The sequence below is a fragment of the Carassius auratus genome, chromosome 36 (genome assembly GCF_003368295.1).
Source record: "Carassius auratus strain Wakin chromosome 36, ASM336829v1, whole genome shotgun sequence".
NCBI classification, from domain to species: domain Eukaryota; kingdom Metazoa; phylum Chordata; class Actinopteri; order Cypriniformes; family Cyprinidae; genus Carassius; species Carassius auratus.
The window spans coordinates 20,061,975-20,085,974 of record NC_039278.1 but is presented as its reverse complement, the minus strand read 5'-3'; the positions used below and the strand labels follow the sequence as shown (position 1 = coordinate 20,085,974).

At 41.9% G+C, this 24,000-nt stretch overlaps 2 protein-coding genes across 2 annotated transcripts in view; one reads left to right on the top strand and one right to left on the bottom strand.

Annotated features, from left to right (window-relative positions):
* Positions 1-11,418, bottom strand: part of LOC113055585 (filamin A-interacting protein 1-like) — a 41,368-nt gene extending 29,950 nt beyond the window's left edge. The window contains exon 1 of the mRNA XM_026221987.1: positions 11,377-11,418. The gene's annotated coding sequence lies outside the window, so the exon portion shown is untranslated. The remainder of the gene's footprint in view (positions 1-11,376) is intronic.
* LOC113055661 (NACHT, LRR and PYD domains-containing protein 3-like) lies at positions 10,491-22,077 on the top strand. Its single transcript, XM_026222065.1, has 7 exons — positions 10,491-10,826; positions 18,080-18,110; positions 18,201-19,977; positions 20,093-20,440; positions 20,541-20,690; positions 21,135-21,181; positions 21,409-22,077. Exons 1-7 carry the CDS (start codon positions 10,491-10,493, stop codon positions 21,945-21,947), a joined length of 3,228 nt encoding a protein of 1,075 aa, XP_026077850.1. The 3' UTR covers positions 21,948-22,077.
* The last annotated feature ends 1,923 nt before the right edge of the window (positions 22,078-24,000 follow it).

Genomic DNA, 24,000 nt, shown 5'->3' with positions numbered 1-24,000 from the left:
CATTAGTAAACAGGAGGGTAACAGGGTCTTCTCTTTTCAGATGAACTATAAAACACTTTGGTTTCTATTGTAAAACAGCATAAAGCATATTTTACGAGTAGAGTTAGTTCTTTTTTCTTCATATAAAAGCAGCAGAAGTCTGTGAGACGAGTGTGTTTGTACAGCATGTTCAGACCGATCAGCGCTGATCCACTAATAAAGCAGAGATGTACTCGCCACACACACACACACACACACACACATGATGTCATCTGTAAAACAGAGATGCCAGCCGTAGATCTGAATGAACTTGCAGGACTAAACTAAGCCGTCACTATTCTGTCACTTGGGCCTAGTTTGTTCTTGTCTTTGTGACACAGCACTCGCTCTAAGATCAGCTAAAACCGGCCTAAGACAGCTGGATGGTTTCAGACGCCGTCCAGCCGGATCAGAGCTGGTCAGACTGGGTTTAGAGGGGGTTTGGCCACTTCTTTAACTGGTCAGGCTGGGAAACCAGTTAAAACCAGCTAGTTCCAGCTTAAGCCAGCTGAGACCTGCCAACCGGCGTAGACTGGTTTTAGCCGGGGTCTTTTTCGGTATTTATTTTTATTGATAACCTGTTACACTCAGATGTAGGTCTCAATACAGAAGATCTGATGCTACTTCTGTGTCATCAAGACTTTAACTCTCACATGCATTTATTCCTTTAGCAGAGTCTTAATGTGTCAGATCAATGTGTGTTTTCCAGCAAAATACGAGTTTTCTCTGTATCTTCCAATGAAATGTATCAGTTATTCAGTTTAGTTCTGTTAGACCAGAGAGTTTATGTTCTCTTTTTAAGATCTCTGTACTTCAGGCCGAAGAACTGAACTGTGGGTCAGAGGTCAAGCACGAGCTGGTTTCAGATCAGATGACATCATCGCTGCAGCTAATGCAGGTGCTTCAACACGCGGGTCAGAAGGTGAGAGCACAGGTGTGACTAAACACACACACACACACACGCACACACATGCATTCCGGCAGGCTGGAAGAGAGAGAGAGAGAGAGAGAGAGACGGGCAGCAGTGTTTCAGCGGGCGATCAGAACCGGTCTGTTGTATTCGTGTGTGTGTGTGTGTGTGTTTGTGTGTGTGTGTGTGTGTGTGTGTGCACTGATGTTCGTAGCGTGAGCGGATTTGCTCTCATCTGTCAGTTTTATACATTACATAATCAACAGCACAAAAGACTGAGGAGAAAAAGAGTTTGTGTGTGTGTCCGGCCCTCGGGCTGTGTGTGTGTGTGTGTGTGTGTGTGTGTGTGTGTGTGTGTGTGTGTGTTCGTGTGTCTTGTTCAGAGTTTTGTGAGAGTAAATCAGTTCACACATGTTTCTCTCTCTTCTTTTAGTTTCTGTGTCTCATTCTAAATGTACTTCAGATTAATAACACACACGTGTAGCCTTGCTCTAAACAAATACACACAAAACACACACATTTACACAAACAAACGATCACACGTTCATCTCAATGCAGGATGATGGAGCATGTTTCATTTTCCTCATTTTTTGAGTCATAACGTCCATGTACTGGTTATAGCAAAACCAACAGTTTTATTTATTATTATTTTATTTTACTTTATTTAAATGCAGATATAATCCTAATTCAAATACTTAAAGAAAAAATAAAGATACACAGCATTAAAAATAAAAAGTTCTGTTTATTTATTTATATGTCAACAGAAGTATCCTAAATAAAAACATCTCTGACAAAGAAAGGACATTAGAGCCAGCTGAAGAAGATCAGTCCAGCGTGGCCCCCTGGTGGCCCCTATAAGCTACTGTATGCCAATCATACACATAATTAATGTACATTACTGTTCATTTTTATTATTTTTCATGCTTATATGACATCTGTGCGTTTCTCACAGCGCATGAATAAAGTTGGCTGTATATCTGTGATTATTTCAGACTCCTATCTGTGCGCACTTCACAGATAATCAACCCCAAATAAGAGGAATTTTAAACCATTTAAAATAAAAATAAAAATAAAAATTAAGAAACACCCCAAAGCACTATACTTACTGTAGGTGCAACCTAAAAACACCAAGACTTTACCATTTCTGGAGCTTTAGTTGAGAAGAGACATCATTATATCAACCCACTGCAATGTTTCATTTGGGTTTGACAATTGAGTCGATGCACCAGAGTTTCTCATTAACACAACAACTAAGCGACCAGCACGCACTTCTGACTTTATTTACAAAAAAAAAAAAATTACAAATATGAATGATTTTTGAAAAGAAATTAAATGATTAGGCCTAAATCACCAATATTGAAAAGAATAGTTCACCAAAAAAATGAAAATTAGCTGAAAATCTCTTCACCTTCAGTTCATCTGAGATCAGGATGAGTGTGTTTCTTCATCAGATTTGGAGAAATGTAGCACTCCATCAGTGTCACTTCTACAAACCTGATGAAGAAACAAACTCATCCTGATCTCAGATGAACTGAAGGTGAAGAGATTTTCATTTTTGGGTGAATTACTTCTTCAGTATTGGTCATGTTCAAACACCTGCGGCATGAAGCATGAGATAAAAAACTGTGTGTGTGTGTGTGTGTGTGTGTGTGTGTCTGATATCTGAACTCTCTTTTCTGCTGAAGTTGAAGGGTTTTCCATGTTTCTGTGTCAGTGTCCAGCACTGGAGGAAACTCTAGACACACATCAGAGTGTTTAACAATGGCATGAGGATCTCACACACCGAGGTCATGTGATGTCATTTCCATGGCAACTGCAGCAGCACACACTGTACTGTGAGCGCAGATCGTGACCCACTGGACACTCTCCCAGAGTTCATCACGGAGAGACCCTGTGTTCATCCTGATTACACTTCAGTCTTAAAATAATCGCTGAGCGGCCGCGTATGAAGTGTTATTTCAGTGTTTAATGTGCGTCGGGTCTTGTAGATGATCTATAATAATAACTTTACTTTGTATAGCGCTTTTAAAAGACAATTTTCAGAGCGCACACATAAGCAAAATTAAGATAGATAAAATTGGCATGATAAACACAATACAGAAAGTATTAAAAACTATTTTACAAATCAAAAAAACTATTTAAAAAGTGTCCAAGACATATAATAAACCCATACAATACATTACATAAGCAATCACAAAAAAATCTTCTTTCACCCTAATGCTTCCTTAAAATAATATGTTTTAAGTAAAGATTTAAACACTAAGTTTTTATCTCAGTGTTCAGGATTTCCCTCATTATGACCTCACCGGGAAGAGCCTCTGTTGCCATGGTGACCTCAGCAGTGTTTGTCAATACAGCGGTGATCAGTGTGTGATGATCTGAACTCAGCGGATGAGAAGACACCCAGACAGAGCTCATCTGATCCCTCACACACACACACACACACACACACACACTAACACACAGACACTCACACACACACACACACACACACACACACACACACACACACACACACAAACACACACTCACACACACACACACACCTGATCTGCAGGTGGCAGCAGTGAGTCACACTCCTCTAATACTGACGGGTCAGCATCACTTCTGTGTGTGTGTGTGTGTGTGTGTTTACATTCATCTGTAAAGATGAGAATAATCTCATCTCTGGATCATCTTTCACGTCTGTTTTCTCCCCAGTTTGCTTCATCAGATCATAAACAGGTTCAACATGCTTCTGAAGTGCTTCAGTGTGTGAATGATTCTGATATGAGCTGCTGTTTGTGTTTAATTACCGTCTGCACAATTACTCTGAGATTCACTAATTAATGCCAGTAATTAATGCAAGCACTATATTAATTAATACGTGTCTGAATGAGCAGGTGCCACGAGAGCACAGCTGAAACTGCTACAACAAAAACCCAACAGAAGACATAAAATAACCCCATGCTCTTGAATCTGTTCTTCTTTGTGATGCTCTGAGTCTGTCTTCAGTGCATATGATCGGCCTGCTGCCTCGCAGCTAAAATAAGGGTCACCTGATACCCCGACCCTGAGCAAAGGGTGTGAGACGCACAAAATACCGGCTACACGGTAAACCGGACATATGGAGCGCGTGCACACATGACATCCATACGCTGGATGAGTTTAGGCTGTTGATCCCATCGTCCAGCTGTGACTGGAAGACATGTAGACATGATCAAAATTAACTTCATGAATTGTGCTTTGAAACAATGTGTGTGGAAAGTGACATTCAAAAAAAAGTGTGATTTCACAGCACAAACAAGCCTATTTAATATGCAAATTAGCCTCATTTAGAATGCATCTTACTGGCTGTTTTACACTGTCCCACAGCTGCAAATGATCTATTAGATTTTATTCTTTTGAGTAGATTTGCTTTTCTTGCATGCTCACACACATATTTCACCAGTACAGATGCAGATGGCTGCTTTAGCCTTGGACTAGTTCATGTGTGACTCGATCTGTAACTCAGTCTATGTCTGATCAATAGGTCATGAAGGGATCGCAACAGAAGTAAACGCAGGCCAGTGATGATCCTCCAAGTTTCTCTCTGCTGATGTACTTCTCCTCATGTATTAGCTCTGTCTGCAAGAACATCTGCCTGTTCTTAAAACACTTTGCTGTGTATTGATCCATACAGAAATCAATCTCAAACGTTTAGCATTTAATTTAAAAAGTGCTGGAACAATGAGGACTGTACACAATGACAGGAGACACTAGTGCACTGCATACTGTACACTACATCTGCAGCATATAATCATATAACCTACACAAACAAACACTGAGCGGATGGTCTAGAGTGAACAGAGGCCTAGAGTGAACGGAGGCCTAGAGTGAGTGGAGGCCTAAAGTGAATGGAGGCCTAGAGTGAATGGAGGGCTAGTGTGAGTGGAGGCCTAGAGTGAGTGGAGGGCTAGAGTGAATGGAGGGCTAGTGTGAGTGGAGGCCTAGAGTGAGTGGAGGCCTAGTGTGAGTGGAGGCCTAAAGTGAATGGAGGCCTAGAGTGAGTGGAGACCTAGAGTGAACGGAGGCCTAGAGTGAGTGGAGGGCTAGTGTGAGTGGAGGCCTAGAGTGAGTGAAGGCCTAGTGTGAGTGGAGGCCTAAAGTGAATGGAGGCCTAGAGTGAGTGGAGACCTAGAGTGAACGGAGGCCTAGAGTGAGTGGAGGGCTAGTGTGAGTGGAGGCCTAGAGTGAGTGAAGGCCTAGAGTGAATGGAGGGCTAGTGTGAATGGAGGCCTAGGGTGAGTGGAGACCTAGAGTGAACGGAGGCCTAGAGTGAGTGGAGGCCTAGAGTGAGCGGAGGCCTAGAGTGAGTGGAGGGCTAGAGTGAATGGAGGCCTAGTGTGAGTGGAGGCCTAGAGTGAGCGGAGGCCTAGAGTGAGTGGAGGCCTAGTGTGAATGGAGGGCTAGTGTGAGTGGAGGCCTAGAGTGAGCGGAGGCCTAGAGTGAGTGGAGGCCTAGAGTGAGCGGAGGCCTAGAGTGAATGGAGGCCTAGTGTGAGTGGAGGCCTAGAGTGAGCGGAGGCCTAGAGTGAGTGGAGGCCTAGTGTGAATGGAGGGCTAGTGTGAGTGGAGGGCTAGTGTGAGTGGAGGCCTAGAGTGAGTGGAGGCCTAGTGTGAGTGGAGGCCTAGAGTGAACGGAGGCCTAGAGTGAGTGGAGGGCTAGTGTGAGTGGAGGCCTAGAGTGAGTGAAGGCCTAGAGTGAATGGAGGGCTAGTGTGAATGGAGGCCTAGGGTGAGTGGAGACCTAGAGTGAACGGAGGCCTAGAGTGAGTGGAGGCCTAGAGTGAGCGGAGGCCTAGAGTGAGTGGAGGGCTAGAGTGAATGGAGGCCTAGTGTGAGTGGAGGCCTAGAGTGAGCGGAGGCCTAGAGTGAGTGGAGGCCTAGAGTGAATGGAGGGCTAGTGTGAGTGGAGGCCTAGAGTGAGCGGAGGCCTAGAGTGAGTGGAGGCCTAGAGTGAGCGGAGGCCTAGAGTGAATGGAGGCCTAGTGTGAGTGGAGGGCTAGTGTGAGTGGAGGCCTAAAGTGAATGGAGGCCTAGAGTGAGTGGAGACCTAGAGTGAACGGAGGCCTAGAGTGAGTGGAGGGCTAGTGTGAGCGGAGGCCTAGAGTGAGTGGAGGCCTAGAGTGAATGGAGGGCTAGTGTGAGTGGAGGCCTAGAGTGAGCGGAGGCCTAGAGTGAGTGGAGGCCTAGAGTGAGCGGAGGCCTAGAGTGAATGGAGGCCTAGTGTGAGTGGAGGGCTAGTGTGAGTGGAGGCCTAAAGTGAATGGAGGCCTAGAGTGAGTGGAGACCTAGAGTGAACGGAGGCCTAGAGTGAGTGGAGGGCTAGTGTGAGTGGAGGCCTAGAGTGAGTGAAGGCCTAGAGTGAATGGAGGGCTAGTGTGAATGGAGGCCTAGGGTGAGTGGAGACCTAGAGTGAACGGAGGCCTAGAGTGAGTGGAGGCCTAGAGTGAGCGGAGGCCTAGAGTGAGTGGAGGGCTAGAGTGAATGGAGGCCTAGTGTGAGTGGAGGCCTAGAGTGAGCGGAGGCCTAGAGTGAGTGGAGGCCTAGAGTGAATGGAGGGCTAGTGTGAGTGGAGGCCTAGAGTGAGCGGAGGCCTAGAGTGAGTGGAGGCCTAGAGTGAGCGGAGGCCTAGAGTGAATGGAGGCCTAGTGTGAGTGGAGGGCTAGTGTGAGTGGAGGCCTAGAGTGAGTGGAGGCCTAGAGTGAATGGAGGCCTAGTGTGAGTGGAGGGCTAGTGTGAGTGGAGGCCTAGAGTGAGTGGAGGCCTAGAGTGAATGGAGGCCTAGTGTGAGTGGAGGGCTAGTGTGAGTGGAGGCCTAGAGTGAGAGGAGGCCTAGAGTGAGCGGAGGCCTAGAGTGAGCGGAGGCCTAGAGTGAGTGGAGGGCTAGTGTGAGTGGAGGCCTAGAGTGAGCGGAGGCCTAGAATGAGTGGAGGGCTAGTGTGAGTGGAGGCCTAGAGTGAGCGGAGGCCTAGAGTGAGCCGTGGCCTAGTGTGAGTGGAGGCCTAGAGTGAGCGGAGGCCTAGAGTGAGCGGAGGCCTAGAGTGAGAGGAGGCCTAGAGTGAGTGGAGGCCTAGAGTGAGCGGAGGCCTAGAGTGAGCGGAGGCCTAGAGTGAGAGGAGGCCTAGAGTGAGTGGAGGCCTAGAGTGAGCGGAGGCCTAGAGTGAGTGGAGGCCTAGTGTGAGTGGAGGGCTAGTGTGAGTGGAGGCCTAGAGTGAGCGGAGGCCTAGAGTGAGCCGTGGCCTAGTGTGAGTGGAGGGCTAGTGTGAGCGGAGGCCTAGAGTGAGCGGAGGCCTAGAGTGAGAGGAGGCCTAGAGTGAGTGGAGGCCTAGAGTGAGTGGAGGCCTAGAGTGAGCGGAGGCCTAGAGTGAGCGGAGGCCTAGAGTGAGCCGTGGCCTAGTGTGAGTGGAGGGCTAGTGTGAGCGGAGGCCTAGAGTGAGCGGAGGCCTAGAGTGAGCGGAGGCCTAGAGTGAGCGGAGGCCTAGAGTGAGTCGGAGGCCTAGAGTGAGTGGAGGCCTAGTGTGAGTGGAGGGCTAGTGTGAGCGGAGGCCTAGAGTGAGCGGAGGCCTAGAGTGAGCGGAGGCCTAGAGTGAGCGGAGGGATAGAGTGAGCGGAGGCCTAGAGTGAGCGGAGGCCTAGAGTGAGCGGAGGCCTAGAGTGAGTGGAGGCCTAGAGTGAGAGGAGGCCTAGAGTGAGTGGAGGCCTAGAGTGAGCGGAGGCCTAGAGTGAGTGGAGGCCTAGAGTGAGTGGAGGCCTAGAGTGAGCGGAGGCCTAGAGTGAGTGGAGGCCTAGAGTGAGTGGAGGCCTAGAGTGAGCGGAGGCCTAGAGTGAGTGGAGGCCTAGAGTGAGTGGAGGGATAGAGTGAGCGGAGGGATAGAGTGAGCGAAGTTATCATTATTGTTATCTTTAATGTTATAGTTATCGTTATCATCGTATTTATTGTTATCATTATGATAGTTTAACGTTAAAGTTATTGTTATAATAGTAGTTAATGTTTTAGTTATCACTATAGTTATTTGATACACAATGTGGGCCTTAAGTGTTCAGGTGGAGTGCAGTGCATTGTGGGATACAGTATTCCGCTGTATGACACACATGTTGACACACGCAGCAGATCTGTGGGATCACACCGCTCACACATGGCCTCCTCTGATCAGAGATCATTGTTAGCATGTGGATGAGAGCAGGTGTGAGCGCTGGCGAAACTCAGTGTGTGTGTGTGTGAGAGTGTGTGTGCCCACAGATCTGCTGCATGTGTCAACATGTGTGTCAACATGATAACCTCTGTGTGTGTGTGTGTTTGTGTGAGAGTGTGTGTGTGAGTGTGTGTGTGTGTGTGTGTGTGAGAGAGAGAGAGTGTGTGTGAGTGTGAGAGTGTGTGTATATGTGAGGCAGGATCACACTGCGGTTCATGCAGGACGCGGCTGGATGACTGTGTGCTCCTGCAGCTCCTCGTGCGTCACACAGCTGCGGGTCTAGGACAGAAAATAGCTTGATAATTGTCTCTGTCATCTGACGAATGCCAGAGGTGAACAAGGCCGCACTGACACGCTGAACCCCGCTGGTCAGATTTAGGCCTCTGATCCCCAGAGACCGGTTGCTTACAAAGAAATGATGATCATCACACAATGAGCGGCAGTTATGACCAATTAGAGCCTGTCATGTGCAGTCACAGCGGGTAAATTTATCCAGATGAGGGAAACTCATACTGTAAGACATGTTGATGTGGAGGCATTTCAATGAGATGCCCGGAATGACACTCAAGTGCACACTGAAATGATTTCATGAGATATTAAGAAACCAACACACTTACAAGCTGAAGAATTACATGTATTAAGGAATATATGCAGATGACACAATGTGCACCACATACACATGGTTTTTATTCTGTACAAACTGTTTATTCTATGGCCCTACACCAGTGTTTCTCAAACTTTTTCAGCACAAGGACCACTTTATCTTCCAATTTTTTTTCTGAGGACCACCTAACAGAATCCCACTCTAACACGCCCCCAAAAACCACCAAAATAGGAAGGATAAGCTAAATTTAAGTTTAATATGCAACTGTTTCAAGTAAAAAACTAATTATTCAAACACAAATGCAATAATATGATCAGAAATTATTATATACATTTTTATTTAATTTGAAAAAGTAAATGTGAAATGAGTTGCAGCTTAATATGAACAACAAACTGCACATGTGGAAAAAAAACTGCAATTAAACATACTGTAACAGCCTAGGTCCCACTTAATGCCATTCCAAAGAGCCATTAGTTTAAAACTGAGGTGGTGGGTATAGGAAGTCTATGGTTGTAACTATGGTAACAATAAAATGCTGAAAAGAATGTTCCCCTTAATGTCCAATATCACTGAAATTACTGGGATTTTACACATGAAACAAAAACTAGTACATTACAAAACTAATAGATCTGTGGATTCTAGATTTTGAGATTTCCATCTAAAACTTAACGTGAATATTAATGAGACGGGTGGTGCTGCTTATCACACATCAATGTCTGGCTCCAAACACTTGCCTAGTTTAGGTCATCGTTTCGCGGACCACTAGGGGGCGATGGCGGACCACTAGTGGTCCGCGGACCACACTTTGAGAATTACTGCCCTACACCAACCCTACACCTAACCCTAACCCTCACAGGAAACTTTGTGCATTTTTACTTTCTCAAAAAAACTCATTCTGTATGATTTATAAGTGTTTTGAAAAATGGGGACATGGGTTATGTCCTCATAAGTCACCCTCTCCTTGTAATACCTGTGTCATACCCATGTCATTATACAGAGTTGTGTCCTGATATGTCACAAAAATAAGAGCACACACACACACACACAGAGACACACACACTATAGTCTTTGAGCAAACTGATTCTATTTCATCTCAAGTTCCTCAGAAAACCAGCAGTAAGAAGAACAGAGCACATGCTGCAAAAGTCTCATTATCCAGAATAAGCCTCCGCTAACCAATGTGTGAGATGCTCTGCGAGCGTCTGCTCCTCTGAACACTATAAATAGAGGTTTTTTCCCAGAGCTGGAAACTGATCCCTGATCTAAAACAGAGGCTGGCTGACCCCGAACACTGCTGCTGCTGGGACAACCACACAAAACAGTGACGAGGCCCCGCCCACGACACACCCCCTTTACCATAGTGACCCAGTGTACAGATAACACCAGTTAAAACATGGTCAGAGACACTGTTATTTCAGCATCACTGTGATACTGTTATGGCTTTCATTTTCGTATTTTCGTAGATGTTTGTACAGGAAGCATCAGTAATTCTTGCGGTATACCGGAGTTTGTGTAAAACACTGTGATTAAAGGATTGAGCTGTGCATCTACAACATTAAACAGAAGCTGTGAGTTTGATGCATTTAATCCCACCCTGAAGGTGTCCAAACGCTAATTAACAACATCTGCTCCACTAGCTCTTCCAGTCCTGTCAACCAGAGATAAAAATCCAGCACAAATAAAGTCTTCTCAGTCTTTTGGACTCTCATGTGTGACATGTTCATGTTGTCAAAATCCAAACCATGACCATAACTTATGCCAAGCTTTCACAATCAGGCGCTCATAGGAACAGCACAAGATCTCAGGACCATCTGGACCAGATGAAGCTGTTAAACACACGAGAAGATCCCAGTACAGTGAGACAGAAGCGTAGCGGCAGTCAGACACCTCGTCAGGAGATTAAGAAGAAGGCCGAGGAGTTCAGACTGGCTCTGGAAGCACATTCACAGTTCAGTAGCAGTGTGTTTGAGCTTGTTATGATGGGAATGACGGGATCAGTGTCTCACACGCTGCTTTCCAAAGCCTGTAACCCAAGCCCCGGATCCGTCGAGCATGAGCTTCAGTCCATGTGCAGAAGAGTCAGCAGAATTCACAACACAACCACCGACTCTGCATTATATTCTGTTTTCAACAATCTTTAGGTTGTAAACACTCAAATAAACTAGAAAATGTCATGCTCACTGTCAGAACAGGCACATATTTACTGAGATAAAACATTTATATAATTGTTTTCTGCCAATACATTAAAAGCAAAAGAATGACAAAAACAATCATAAATTGTTCGTATTGTGCTAAAATACTTTAAAAGACAATGTTAGGCAAATATTTCAATAGAAATGCTTCAGTGTAGTTCGCATTTTAATTTGAGATTTATAATTAATCATCAATATTTCAATCATTTTTTACCAGCTGAGACTGAGTGTGAATTTTTGCTTCATTTACATTCACGGCTGATTGTGATCACACACACATCACACACACACACGACCTCAGGGATGTGATATCAGTCTCAGACAGAATCAGCAGATACATCGGTGACAAACCTGTCCTTCATCATGATCTCGTGCAGAACACACATTCACACACACACACACACACACACAGAGTGATGCATGTGAAGCGTCTCACCTCAACTCTTCTGATCTCACGCTGCTTCTCTTCTCTTCTCTTCTCTTCTCTTCTCCTCCGGAGCGTCTGCTGCTGTGATCCAGTCACATTCAGAGATTCAGAGCGAGTGACAGACAGACGGACAGAGAGAGAGAGAGAGAGAGAGAGAGAATGAGCGAGAGTGTGTGTGTGAGAGAGAGAGAGAGATGAGTGGGGGCTGCAGTGGGAGGAGACAGTAGATACCAGAGCCTCAGCTAAATATAACACACACACACACACACACACACAGTGAAGAGTCCCAGGATGCACCTCATGAATGTCCAGAGCTGCAATCTAGAGAAAGAAGAAGTGTGTGTGTGTGTGTGTGTGTGTGTGAGATTGTGTTTGTGCCCCCAAAAATGCATTCTTATTTCTGAATGTATTGTAATATATTAGATTAAAATCTCATGCTTACTTTTTTATAATTAGAGTTAATTAATAAAAATAATAATAATAAATTAAAAACATTTTATTATGTCATTCTTAATAATAATAATATTAATTATTATTATGTTTATTAAAATGATTACATTAAACAAAATGGTCTTTTTTACAATTAGATAAATAATGATTATATATATATATGTCTGATGGTTGAGGAAGAGACACACACACACACACACACACACACTCACTCACTCACACACACACACACACACACACTCTTTCACACACACACTGACACACACATCTGAGCCTCTCCGTGTATCCCATCAGACTCCGTCTCTCTCGTCTGCTGTTCTTCCTCAGAAGTCTCCAGCTCTGGTTTCTAGGAGGCCCGTTTGTATTTGAGACGCTCGTCTAATTCAGGAACTCGCTGCACCTGAGGGGACGAAAACATCCACCTAAAATTATCCCTTCTGTTCCACTGGACGTGTCCTGACCGCTCCTCTCTCATCTCATACAGTTTGATGTTGTCTGAGAGTCATGAAGCAGACGTGTGAGTTCTGATCCACTTCCTGTCGTAATGAAGCAGTCGGCCCCTGGAGGAGCAGAGGGGCCCTTCACAGATACATTCATCTCAAAACACTCCAGAGAAATGTCATGAAAAGCCAATAGAACAAGAAATAAATAAAATAATGGGTAATGAATAGTGTGTAAATCAGATTATATTTATCACATTCTCAGGGTTCTCGATCAAATAGTTGAGCACAAGGTTAAAGGCATAGGTCAAGCTTCTCCTGACCTATTTTATAACCAATCACAGACGATTCTGTTGATCTTCTGAACCCAATGGCCAATCAGAGGAGTTAAATTCAATCCTAACTTGCCTGGTGAGATTACAGAGTTGGTTCACTCTCTGTGGAGTGCGTCCAAGAGCGCATGCGCGTAGCAGATGACGTCAGACTGGCGCGTTCGTTCACCCAGTGAGTAGTGACTGTCCTGTGTCTCCATCTGCTGGTCACTGATGAAAACACCAAGTACAGCTGATCATCTCTTTTTCTGCGTAATACAGGCCTCACATTCAGTTTCTGCTTTATTTGCAAAATTGAAACGTTATTAAAAACAAGCTTCTGTATAATTTTGCTCTGCAGTGTTTGCAGTAAGAAAAGTTGTAGTGATGCTTTTACACTAATTTTATCATAAAGGATAAGCTGCAGTAAACATGCAGTATATCACTTGTCTTGCCCTGAAACTTACATTATGATTGACTTGTGTTTTGTAGTTTTAGTATACTTTAGTAGGCTATTCTTAAGATCATAATTTTTTATTCAGAAAATGCATGTCTAAATTTCTATTTAATTCTAATTATTATTTGATTTAATGTAATTTCCAACAAATAATACTGATCATATAAAACAACAAAAAAGTTTTACTTGAGCAAATAATACAAACTGAATTTTCAGAAATGAGCAGTTGGACTTGGAAGAAATTCGCTCAAATAGAATAACAATGCAATAAAAAGGATGTCTCATAATAAAGCTTTCGCAGTGTCACTTTTAAGTATTACAGTGTAAAACACTGCTATTAACTCATCTAATATTACATTCTGTTCCGAAAAACAAGTCATATAGTAATAATGTAATCATAATGGCGGGAATAGTAAGCAGCTGAAAGACGGAAGAATAACTTAAGTATTGTTTTGTGTGAATCAAAAGTGTTTTTGTTTTTTCTAGCGCCAGCTCAATACGTCACAAAGATCCTCCCGCCTCGCGGAGCTTCGCTTCACCTCACTGGCGCGCTGCTGTTGGCGCCATTTTACAGTTTGAAAGTTGAAAGGTTTTTAGACACATAGCTGCGTCACACACGTCCTCAAACAAACAAACGTGCAGCGATGAAATGCATGAAGACGATCATCAAAGATCTGGATGAGAAGACACGCTTTTTATTGAAGAGGCAACTAGACAAGCTCTTGAACAGGTAGCTATTTTACGATTATAACGCTATAATCGAATACTATAAAAACTGACTTTTTTTATAGCCTGTGTGTACAGGATAACAATGATCTTAATATACTGTGGTATTTATGTGGTGGCACTTGCTGTCATTTGCAGTGCTTTTATGCTTCTTATGGTTGGAAAATGTTTTTACCTTCTGTTCATAATCATTCACAACATCCAGGTTAACTTCATAATCGATCAAAACGATCGAATGCAGGTTGATTTGATAGACTGTGAGAAAATACTCATGCAGAAATTGTTTGTCCGCCGATGTCCAAACTTAAGCCTTGATTTATTGAGGAAAATACACTCTGAATGATTCATTGCGTGCGTGAACTGTTCGACTAGTCAACTATTACTACTCCACACCAAAAGATAATACTGTACATAGTGTATTTAGCCAGTTCGAGTGGGATTGAGCAATGTTTTAGCTGATATTAGTTTGATATTGCTAAAAATAACCCTTTCATAACATCCTCATTTTGTGGAATTTACATTGTATTTGTTAGTTGTGTAATGTGTATGTAAGTTAATATTTTAATTCCATTTAACTCAATTACCATCTTGCCTAGAGGCATAAATCCAACTAAAACATTTTGGAAAATAATTCTTTCTATAGCAAAAAAACATTGAGAATAATTAGCCTTTCCACGAATGTCAATTAGTGTTATTTTTTGGTTATGTAGTTTCTCCAGCTGGTTGCCTTTTTGTTGTTGTTGCCATATTTATGAGCCATGGCTATTGGTTATGTTACCTAGCCTTTAAATAAACTATATAAAGTAAGGATTTGAGGATCTCACACAGTATAAATGGAAACTTTACTACAACACTGGATGGCCCCTGGAGTATTATTATGTGTGGAGTCCATGAAGATCAGGTACATTAATTATGTGGCTGCAGGTGTTATGAATACTGCCATTTCTCTCTCCATCAGCTCATGATCAGCCTTTATTTTGGATGCAATTTTAACCTTTTGTATATCTATCTTTTTCTTAACACAGATGCAGGACAACAGGGAGTTTAAAAGACACCATGAAGGCCCTAAAAAAAGAGCTTGGAATGGAAGAAGAAGCATTAAAAACTGTCGAGCGCACACTGAAGAAAATCAGAAAAAAGATGCATAACAAACATATGAAAAGATGTATAATTTATTTTGTATTTAGACAATATGTTTCTCAGTCATCAATATCTTTTACTATAATATTTACACTGTTTGGTTATTTATGCATTTATTTATTTTTAAACAGATGGTGATGGCGTTCAAACACATTCTGGAGACATGACAGCTCAGAGGCATGACAATCTTCCCCAACATAATAATAATGATAATAATAATAATAATTCTGTATCATGTGGACAACGGTTGATTCGGAGCCCAAATCAGTGTAACTTAACAATTGACCAGACGGAAGGTTGTATAGCGTATGCTCCAGTTTTGGCAGGAAACACCATTACAGGTGGTGACATTATCTTTAACCAGCATGTGGTAAGTGTCTGACCGTTAAAATACTGAAATGACATTTTGTAGAGTTACTTATTTAAAGTGATAATTCCCCCAAAAATGGAAGTTCTGTCACTGACTCACCCTTAAGTCGTTCCAAACTTGTATGGGTTTCTTCTGCTGAACACAGAAGAAGATATTTTGAAGAATGTTAAGAACCAAACAGTTAATGGTAGCCAATGACTTCCATCATTTGGAAAAAATGCTGTGGATGTCAATAGCTACCAGCAACTCTCTGTTAAAAGTTAGTTCACCCAAAAATTAAAATTAGCTTGTGTTTTACTCACCCTCAAGGCATCCTGGGTGTATATGAATTTCTTCTTTCAGACAAATCTAGTCGGAGTTATATAAAAAATTGTCCTGGCTATCCCAAGCTCTATCATTGCAGTCAGCGGGTGTTGCACTTGAACAGTCCACAAGTCGTCAAATAAAGCGTTCGCAGTCATAATAAATCATGCCTCACATGGCTCCGGGGGGGTGAATAAGGGCCTTCTATAGTGAATGCATTTTTTAAATAAAATTATCCATATTTCAAAAGTAATAAACACTTTTCTCTCCCTTCTGTTATCTGTCATATGCAGAACCCGTTCCGGCAGATGTCGTAGTACGTTGGCGTTTCATGATTAGAGAACAAAGCAAAATGCCAGTCATGAAATTATAAGTACAAAACGAGGATTTGCAAAGAAAAATGTTGGAGGATTTAAATATAAACCAAGAGGAGACTGGTTTTCCTTTGCTAAAATGAGGAAACTTTGCTTTCTTTCCTCCTATACACAAACTTGCGAGACTAGCATTTACATCTTACATTCTGTGTCATACACTGGAACGCCTTCCATGTTTGACATATAACGGAATGAGAGAAAAGGGTTTATTACATTTGAAATATGGATTTTTTACATATATAACGCCCGGAGCCGTGTGAGGCACGTTTAATTATGGATGCGCATGCTTTATTGACAACATTGGACTGTTCAACTGTAACACCGGCTGACTGCAATCATAGAGCTTGGAAGAGCCAGGGATTTTTTTTTATATAACTCCAACTGTATTTGTCTGAAAGAAGTAAAAAAAAATTCAAGTTTATTTTGTGCTGTAAAATAATAAAAACATCAATGATAAAAACAGTCAACAACACAAAAGAAGACAACAAGACACCATAAAGACAATAAAAGAAAGCAGCTATCATGAAGTTTGAAATGGCAGACTATAAAAAAAAAAAAAATTTAAAAGTTTAGGCTAGATTTAAAAACGGCAAATGTTTGAGCTTGTCTTACGTAGAGAGGCAAACTATTCTAGAGCTTCAGGGCCACCACTGCAAATACTTGGTCACTCCTGCTCTTCAACATTACCCATGGGATAACTAAAAGCAAGTGGTCAGCAGACCTAAGTTCTCTTAGCGGAGCATACAGCCATCAGCAAGCGAGCTGCCACATTCTGGACCATCTGCAGTCTGGAGAGAGAGGCCTGAATAATACCTATATTTATAGGCCATTACAATAAACCAGACGAGTGGAAAACTAGATTTAACTACAGAGTTAATCAGTTTATCCAATTTAAAATCAGTATGACAACGCCTAAATTTTTTACAAAGGGTTTCAAAAGTGGTTTCAATTCACCAAGGTCCAAATCTGATGACTCCCGGCATAAACAGTATAACTTCTGTTTTATTTTCATTAAAATTAAGGAAATTTTGTGCCATCCAGGCCTAAACTTCCACAAGACACTGCAATAGGATCTCTAAAGAGCAAGTATCTTTTCTTTTCAAAGATAGATAAATTTGTGTATCATCTGCATAAAATGAAAAGTAATACGACATTTCCAAAGAATATGTCCTAAGGGGAGCATATACAGGGAGAACAGAATAGGCCCCAAAATGGAGCCCTGGGGGACCCCACACGTGAAAGAAGGAGCGGAGGAGACAAAGTCTCCCAAGCAAACTGTGAAAGTTCTTTCGGACAAATAGCATCTAAACCATCCCAATGCAGTACCCTTAATACCAACACATTGTTATAAGTGTGTAATCAAGGTCTTATGGTCTACAGTATCAAATGCACCCAAAAGGTCTAATAGTATTAAAGTTGCATAAGTCCAATGAGTCGGCAGCAAGTCATTAGAAACCTTGTAGTTAAAAGATTTGAAACCAGTCTGACACATTTTGTAAATACCATGTAGATCTAGAAATGAATTCAGTTCTAGTAGTTTGGAAAGAAACTGACGTTTTGAGATAGGTTAGGGTTAATATTTCTTAATTACTAGTTCCACTGCTGCTTGTTTAAAAGACTTATTGTAGGTATGACTCCCGAGCGATGGGTAGGAGCAGTCGCTTTATGATCACAATTTTACCAATAAGCAATTTTTTTTAATGTAGCAGCACCCGGGGAACAGTTGGGAGTTCAATGCCTTGCTCAAGGGCACCTCAGTCGTGGTATTGCCGGTCTGAGATTCGAACCCACAACACTAGGGTTAGGAGTCAAACTCTCTAACCATTAGGACACGACTTCCCCGTTGTGTTCTACAGAAGACTTCCGTTGTTGTGTTCAATAAAAGAAAGAAACTCTGTGGAACGACATCAGAGAAACTATGACTCCCGGAAAGTAATTACTGCTAAAAAGAGGTCAAAGTCTAAAATGTGTGATTGATGTGGCCTTTGATGTACACTTGGATCATTGTAACAGTTTTTTCTGTGTTTTCTTGTGGTTCCAGCAGACTCTTGTTTATCATATGAATTCTGAATATGTTTATACTGTATATATTTATGTAATATACTGCATATATTTATGTATGTTTGTTTTTTTAACCACAGGTGTCTCCCTCTACCTCAGTAAACAAAGATGGTAAGAATAGTTGTAGAACATTGTTCATTCATAAGTGTGATTCATGCACCTGATAATGAAGTAACTTTCCAACTTTGTCCTGATGTTTAGAAGTTCTTCAGAATGTAAAGAATAAGATGAAATCCGAAATGTTGGCGGACTCTGATTCGGTATTCCAAGGAATCAAGGATTCGGTCTCTCTGAAAAAGATATACACACAACTATTCATCATCAATGACGAGTCGGACCCCATCAATAGAGAACATGAGATCTGGCAGATCGAGACGACACATGATTTAAACACATCGGCACAGGCAGTCATCAACTACAACCAAATCCTTCACCCACCCGGAGTTGAGAACAGAATCATAAAGACCGTTCTAACTAAAGGAATTGCTGGAATTGGAAAAACGTTCACCGTGCAGAAGTTTGTCCTCGACTGGGCAAGTGGAGTGTCAAATCCAGATTTGGACTTTGTGTTTCTCTTCCCGTTCAGAGACCTGAACTTGGTTGAAGGAGAAAAGAGTCTTTTTGACCTGATTTGTGACTTTTACCCTGATTTTAAAGAGGCGAGACAGATCTGTGAATGGATCTGCAATAGGAAAGTTCTATTCATATTAGATGGTCTGGATGAATATAAAAATGGTTTGACCTTCGACAGCCTTTTGTCAGATGTGACTAAAGAAGCCACAGTTGATGTCCTTCTAGTAAACCTTCTGCGAGGAAAACTTCTCCCATCCGCTCACGTGTGGATCACCAGCCGTCCCGTCGCAGCTGCACAGCTTCCATCTGAGATCTTCCGAAAGGGATACATCACACATATCAGAGGATTCACCGATGAGCAAAAGGAAGAGTATTTCATTAGGCAGTTTGAGAATATAAAGCTAACCAAAGAAGTCGTCTGTCACCTAAAGTCTCAAAAGAGCCTGTGGATATTGTGCCACATACCTCTGTTTTGTTGGATTTCATCGGTTGTTCTTAAAGACATCATCGATAATCGGAATAAAGATAGAAATATACCATCAAATCTGACAGGAATGTACATCCACTATCTTCTCATTCAGACTGGACTGAGTCACAAGAAATATCAAGGGAAAGAGCTGTCTCAACCAGACGCTCTCCAGAAACATAAAGAAGTGATTATGAAACTGGCAGAGCTGGCATACAGACAACTGAAGGAACAGAATGTCATCTTCAGAGAAGAAGAGTTGGAGAAATATGATATCACTGTTGAAGAAGCGTCTCAGTATCCCGGCGTCATTACCTGCATCTCAGTGCGCAAATTTCTGTTTTACGAGAGCAAACTTTTCAGCTTTGTCCATCTCAGTGTCCAAGAGTTTTTTGCAGCCATGTTTGCGCTTCAAAAATATCAATCAGGAAATCAAGACTCTCTGGAATTGATTACAGCTAAAAAGAAGCAGAAATCAAAGTCTTTGAGTGATTTTCTCAAAATTTTGATTGATGAGGCCTTGAAAAGCAATAATGGACACTTGGACCTCTTTAACTGTTTTGTCTTTGGGATTTCTTGTGATTCCAGCAGACAGTTACTTGAAGGATTCCTGCCTTCAGTCTGGAGCAGTAGTTCAGATGATCACAGAAAGGTGGCCATGTACATTAAGTCTCTGAAGAGGGAAGGTCTGTCTTCTGAGAGATGCATCGGTCTCGTTCGTTGCCTGGTAGAGCTCAAGAAGCCGTCACTTTTGCAGGAAATGCATGAGCTTGAACGCTCACAGGGTACAGAGCCCCTCACACCGTTTCAGTGCACGCTTCTGGCTTACCAGTTTGTGATGTCAAACACAAAACACGATGAGTTTGACATCAGGAAATACAACATCTTAGATGGGTTTCAGAGATTCTCCCCAGCCATCACATGCTTCAGAAAGGCTCTGTAAGTACTGTGATGCTAAACATCTTCAGAATGTTCCATGAAATATTCCCAGTCCAATTTGAATATAACAGCAGTTAAATGCTAGATTCTAACAGTTTTATTACAATATTGACAGGCTCAAGGGAAGTGGCTTTACAGAGCAGCACTGTGAGATCCTGACACGTTACATGACTTCACCACACTCTCACCTGACTCATCTCGATCTCAGCCACAATGCTCTGGATCTGTCCGCACTGCGGCGGATTTCCACAGCGCTCTGTGATCCCAACTGCCAGATTGATTTTCTGAACCTCAGCCACAATAACTTCCAGGGTCAGGACATGGAGCAGATCAGGGATGTGCTCTCTGGAGAAAACATGAATCTGAGAGTCCTGGACCTCAGCGACAATCCTCTACAGGATTCAGGAGTGAAAATTCTCTCAGATGGACTGAAGAGCCCCAACTGTCATCTTGAAGTTCTGAAGTAAGTCCAACTTACCGCAGACGTCATTTATCTCTGATTCCAAACACACAGATAAAAAGGAGAATTCGGCAGAAAAAGCTGATGTGTTTTTGCTGTACAGGCTTTCAGGCTGTCAGATAAAAGGAGGAGTTTATCAACTGATGTTGTCTTTGAAAATCAATTCTTCATATCTGAGAAAGCTGGATCTGCGCTATAATGATCTTGGAAACATTGGACAGCAAAATCTACAGCATGATCTGTCCTCACTGAGGTACTGTAGCTTGTAGGTTGATCCACTGCATTCATGAGACTAGTATGTATTTAGCAGACGCTTTTATCCAAAGCAACTTACAGTCCATTCAGGCTATCAATTTTTACCAATCATGTGTTCCTGGGGAATCGAACCCCCAACCCCAATGCTCTACCAATTGTGAGGACTACATTGTTCAACCAGTAGGTGGTTACCATTCATAACAATCATCTAGTATTATTGCTCAGTAGGTTCAATAGGTATGTTTTAGTTAAAACTACCACAGCAGTCACGTCTCTACTATTAGAATGAGACGAGTAACACAGAGCAGTGCAGGAAACCCAAAAGGAGTGTAGCATTCACTTAGAAGAAAGAGTATTTGGAAATTGTTATAAGTATACATGTTATACATCCTGTAATGGGACTATCCATTTATGTTTTATATTGGTGTGATTCTCTAACTAGTATTTCCTCTGGAGGAGAATGCCGTGACCTACCAGGACTGGATAAATGTGAGTTTAAACTTGCATATGGATGATTTTGTTCTCTACTCATAAACTAGTTACTCATGCTTGTTATATCATATGTAATTATAGACATTAAGTAATTGTAGAAAGACTTTAATGTAAAAACAGTCACCTTCTGTGAAGCTCCTTTGAGATTTTATACTTTTTTTTTAATGCTACATGTGAATTGAACTTATTAGCTGAAGTTTTCTGACAAATCTTTCTGTTTTTAGATTTTGTAGCTCTCACCTTTGACCCTCAGACGGTTAATGAACACCTCTATCTGAGCGAGAACAACACTGTGGTCACTCGTCAGAAAGAGAAACAGCAACTTCCTGCTAACGGCGAGAGATTCGACATGTGCAACCAGGTCCTGTGCCGCCAGCCTCTGATTGGACGCTGCTTCTTTAGGGTGGATGTGATTGGCTCAGATGTGTATGTGGGCGTGGCCTGTAAGGGAATGGGGAGGAAGGGAGCGGGTGACGCAGTATGTCTGGGACACAATAAGATGTCGTGGAGTTTACGGTTGTCAGATAATTTATGTGTGGCTTATCACAACAAAAAAACTGTATTAATCCAATCGGAGTCTGTCAGAGAACTGGGAGTGTTTGTGGACCGGGACGCTGGTTCCATTTGCTTCTATATGTTGAGTCCACAGCATAAACTCTTGTACATGTTTGATGCAGATTTTTCTCAGGACCAGGAGCTTTACGCTGCGTTCAGGATTCAGGAACCAAACAGCTCAGCCATTCTCATGCAAGAATTACGATAAATGTATGTACAATTACTGTTTGTGATCGATTCCTCAGATCCGGAGAGATGTATGTGATCAGTCTTAACCCTAACCAACAAATAAACAGCGGCAAGTGTGAAACATTCCATCAGTCATCATGAACACTGAACCAGGCTTTACTACATCAGTTAAATGTCTTGAGTTCATTTGATCAAAAATACATTTGGTTTAATTGGATCTAATGTAGTTTCTGTTCATTGGACTGATTATTTTAATATCCTGTAATCAACATACTGACTGTAAATATTACAATTATTTGTAATCATTAATACAAACAATGTCATGCTCATCACGGTTCAGTGGTAATATTGTATTAAACAAGGCTATTAAACCAGTTGCTTCTGTGTCTTTTGTGTTCTTTAAAGGAATAGTTCCCCCCAAAATGAAATCTGGCAGTATTATCGACTTGTTTGCACAGATACTATTTGCACTGATCTGAGCTGCACTTGTGTTGGATATTAACTTTGGAATGGATATTGGATATTTTATTTGTAAACATACTTTTTTTGCTAATTTCAGTTAGGGTTAGGGTTCATGTCTGAGTGTTATTACAGTATGGCATAGTTTTTATTTGTATTTATTTAATTATACTGCACTAAACGGGTCTTGTCTTAACAACAGCGTAAGATATTACGAGGTTTTGCAAAATGGTCCTCCTTCAGTCGGTTCTGCTCATGTCTTCACTCTCGTTTAATAGTTAAAACAGCTTCAAAGAGCCTCGTTTACACTGCGGTGAAGAGTCCACATTATACACACACAAACACACACACACACACACACACCAGTGTTAATAATGAATCTGTGAGTGAAGATCTCTCCAGCAGAGGACGCCACACCTACCAGAAAGAAATGATGTGTAATGGAACAATCATTTATTTTTAACACTCCCTACACAAATAACTTAAAAAGAAAGGCTAGTTATTGTGTCTGTGGCTCCATTAATAGTCTGCATCACTTTTAAGACCCTCGTCTGTCTCATAAATGACTCACTGAGCTTGGAGTGTGATGTCAGTCCACTTTAATTCTCCTCATCATCGAAGCGATGTGTGTGTCTCAGAGAAGGACGTGATGATGGTGAGGATCTGCTGGAGAGAGAGTGTGTGTTTATTCCTCTCACACACACTCATTTTGGGTGTGGACATGTGCCAGAGATCCCAGAGCCCAATTACAGCACAAACACTGAGATTCTGAGAGCTTTAGGAGAAACTGACAAACATGATGCCTCAGTTTGGTGTACTGCTGCATAAATGAACAACAATCAGTGCAATCATAAAGACATTTTTACATCTCATAAACATGAGTGACGCTTTCCAGTGTTAAACCCAATGGTTTCCATGGCGTCGCTATGTAGTTGCTATGGTGTTTTGCGTAGTTGTTATTTTGTTGCTATGCAAGTGTTTTAAACATGTTACAAAGTTTCTTATAGAAGCCTGTTTCTGGCATGGAACAAAAAAATAAAAAAAGGAAATTGCAAGTTCATATCTTACAGTTCTAAAAAAGGCATTAGTGATTTCATTCCTTTTTTTTATCATAATTTTCTTGCATTGATGAGGTATTAGGTATTTGTAATAAAACTGTTTGAGATAAAATGTTGCAATTACTTTTTTATTTAAATCTTTTTTTTTTTTTTACTTTTTTTTCAATTCTGTGACACAAACAAGCTTCCCCAGTTTGTAGGTGTTTCTTCGTGTCTGGAGTGAAAGAGTCCTCAAATCTTTCCTTTAATGTTTGTCCATCAAGTAAAAAATCAGTCAAATGAACTGAAAGTGTTGCATGTAGAGTTGAGGTCAGACTCAGAGTGAGTGTGTCCCTTTAAAACTGCTCTTTATAAAACAACTCACAGAAGAAAAGAAAATCACTTGACTTCACATAAACCAGAAGAAAAAAAAGAAAAGTGAGAGAAAGAGAGAGAGGTCAAGAGAGAGAGAGAGAGCAGTAGCTGGCTGTGAGAGCTTTAACTCTCATTCTGTGTCTGTGTCTCAGTCTGCTCTGATCTGATCACACGCGTCACTCTCAGGTGAGTTTACTGCTC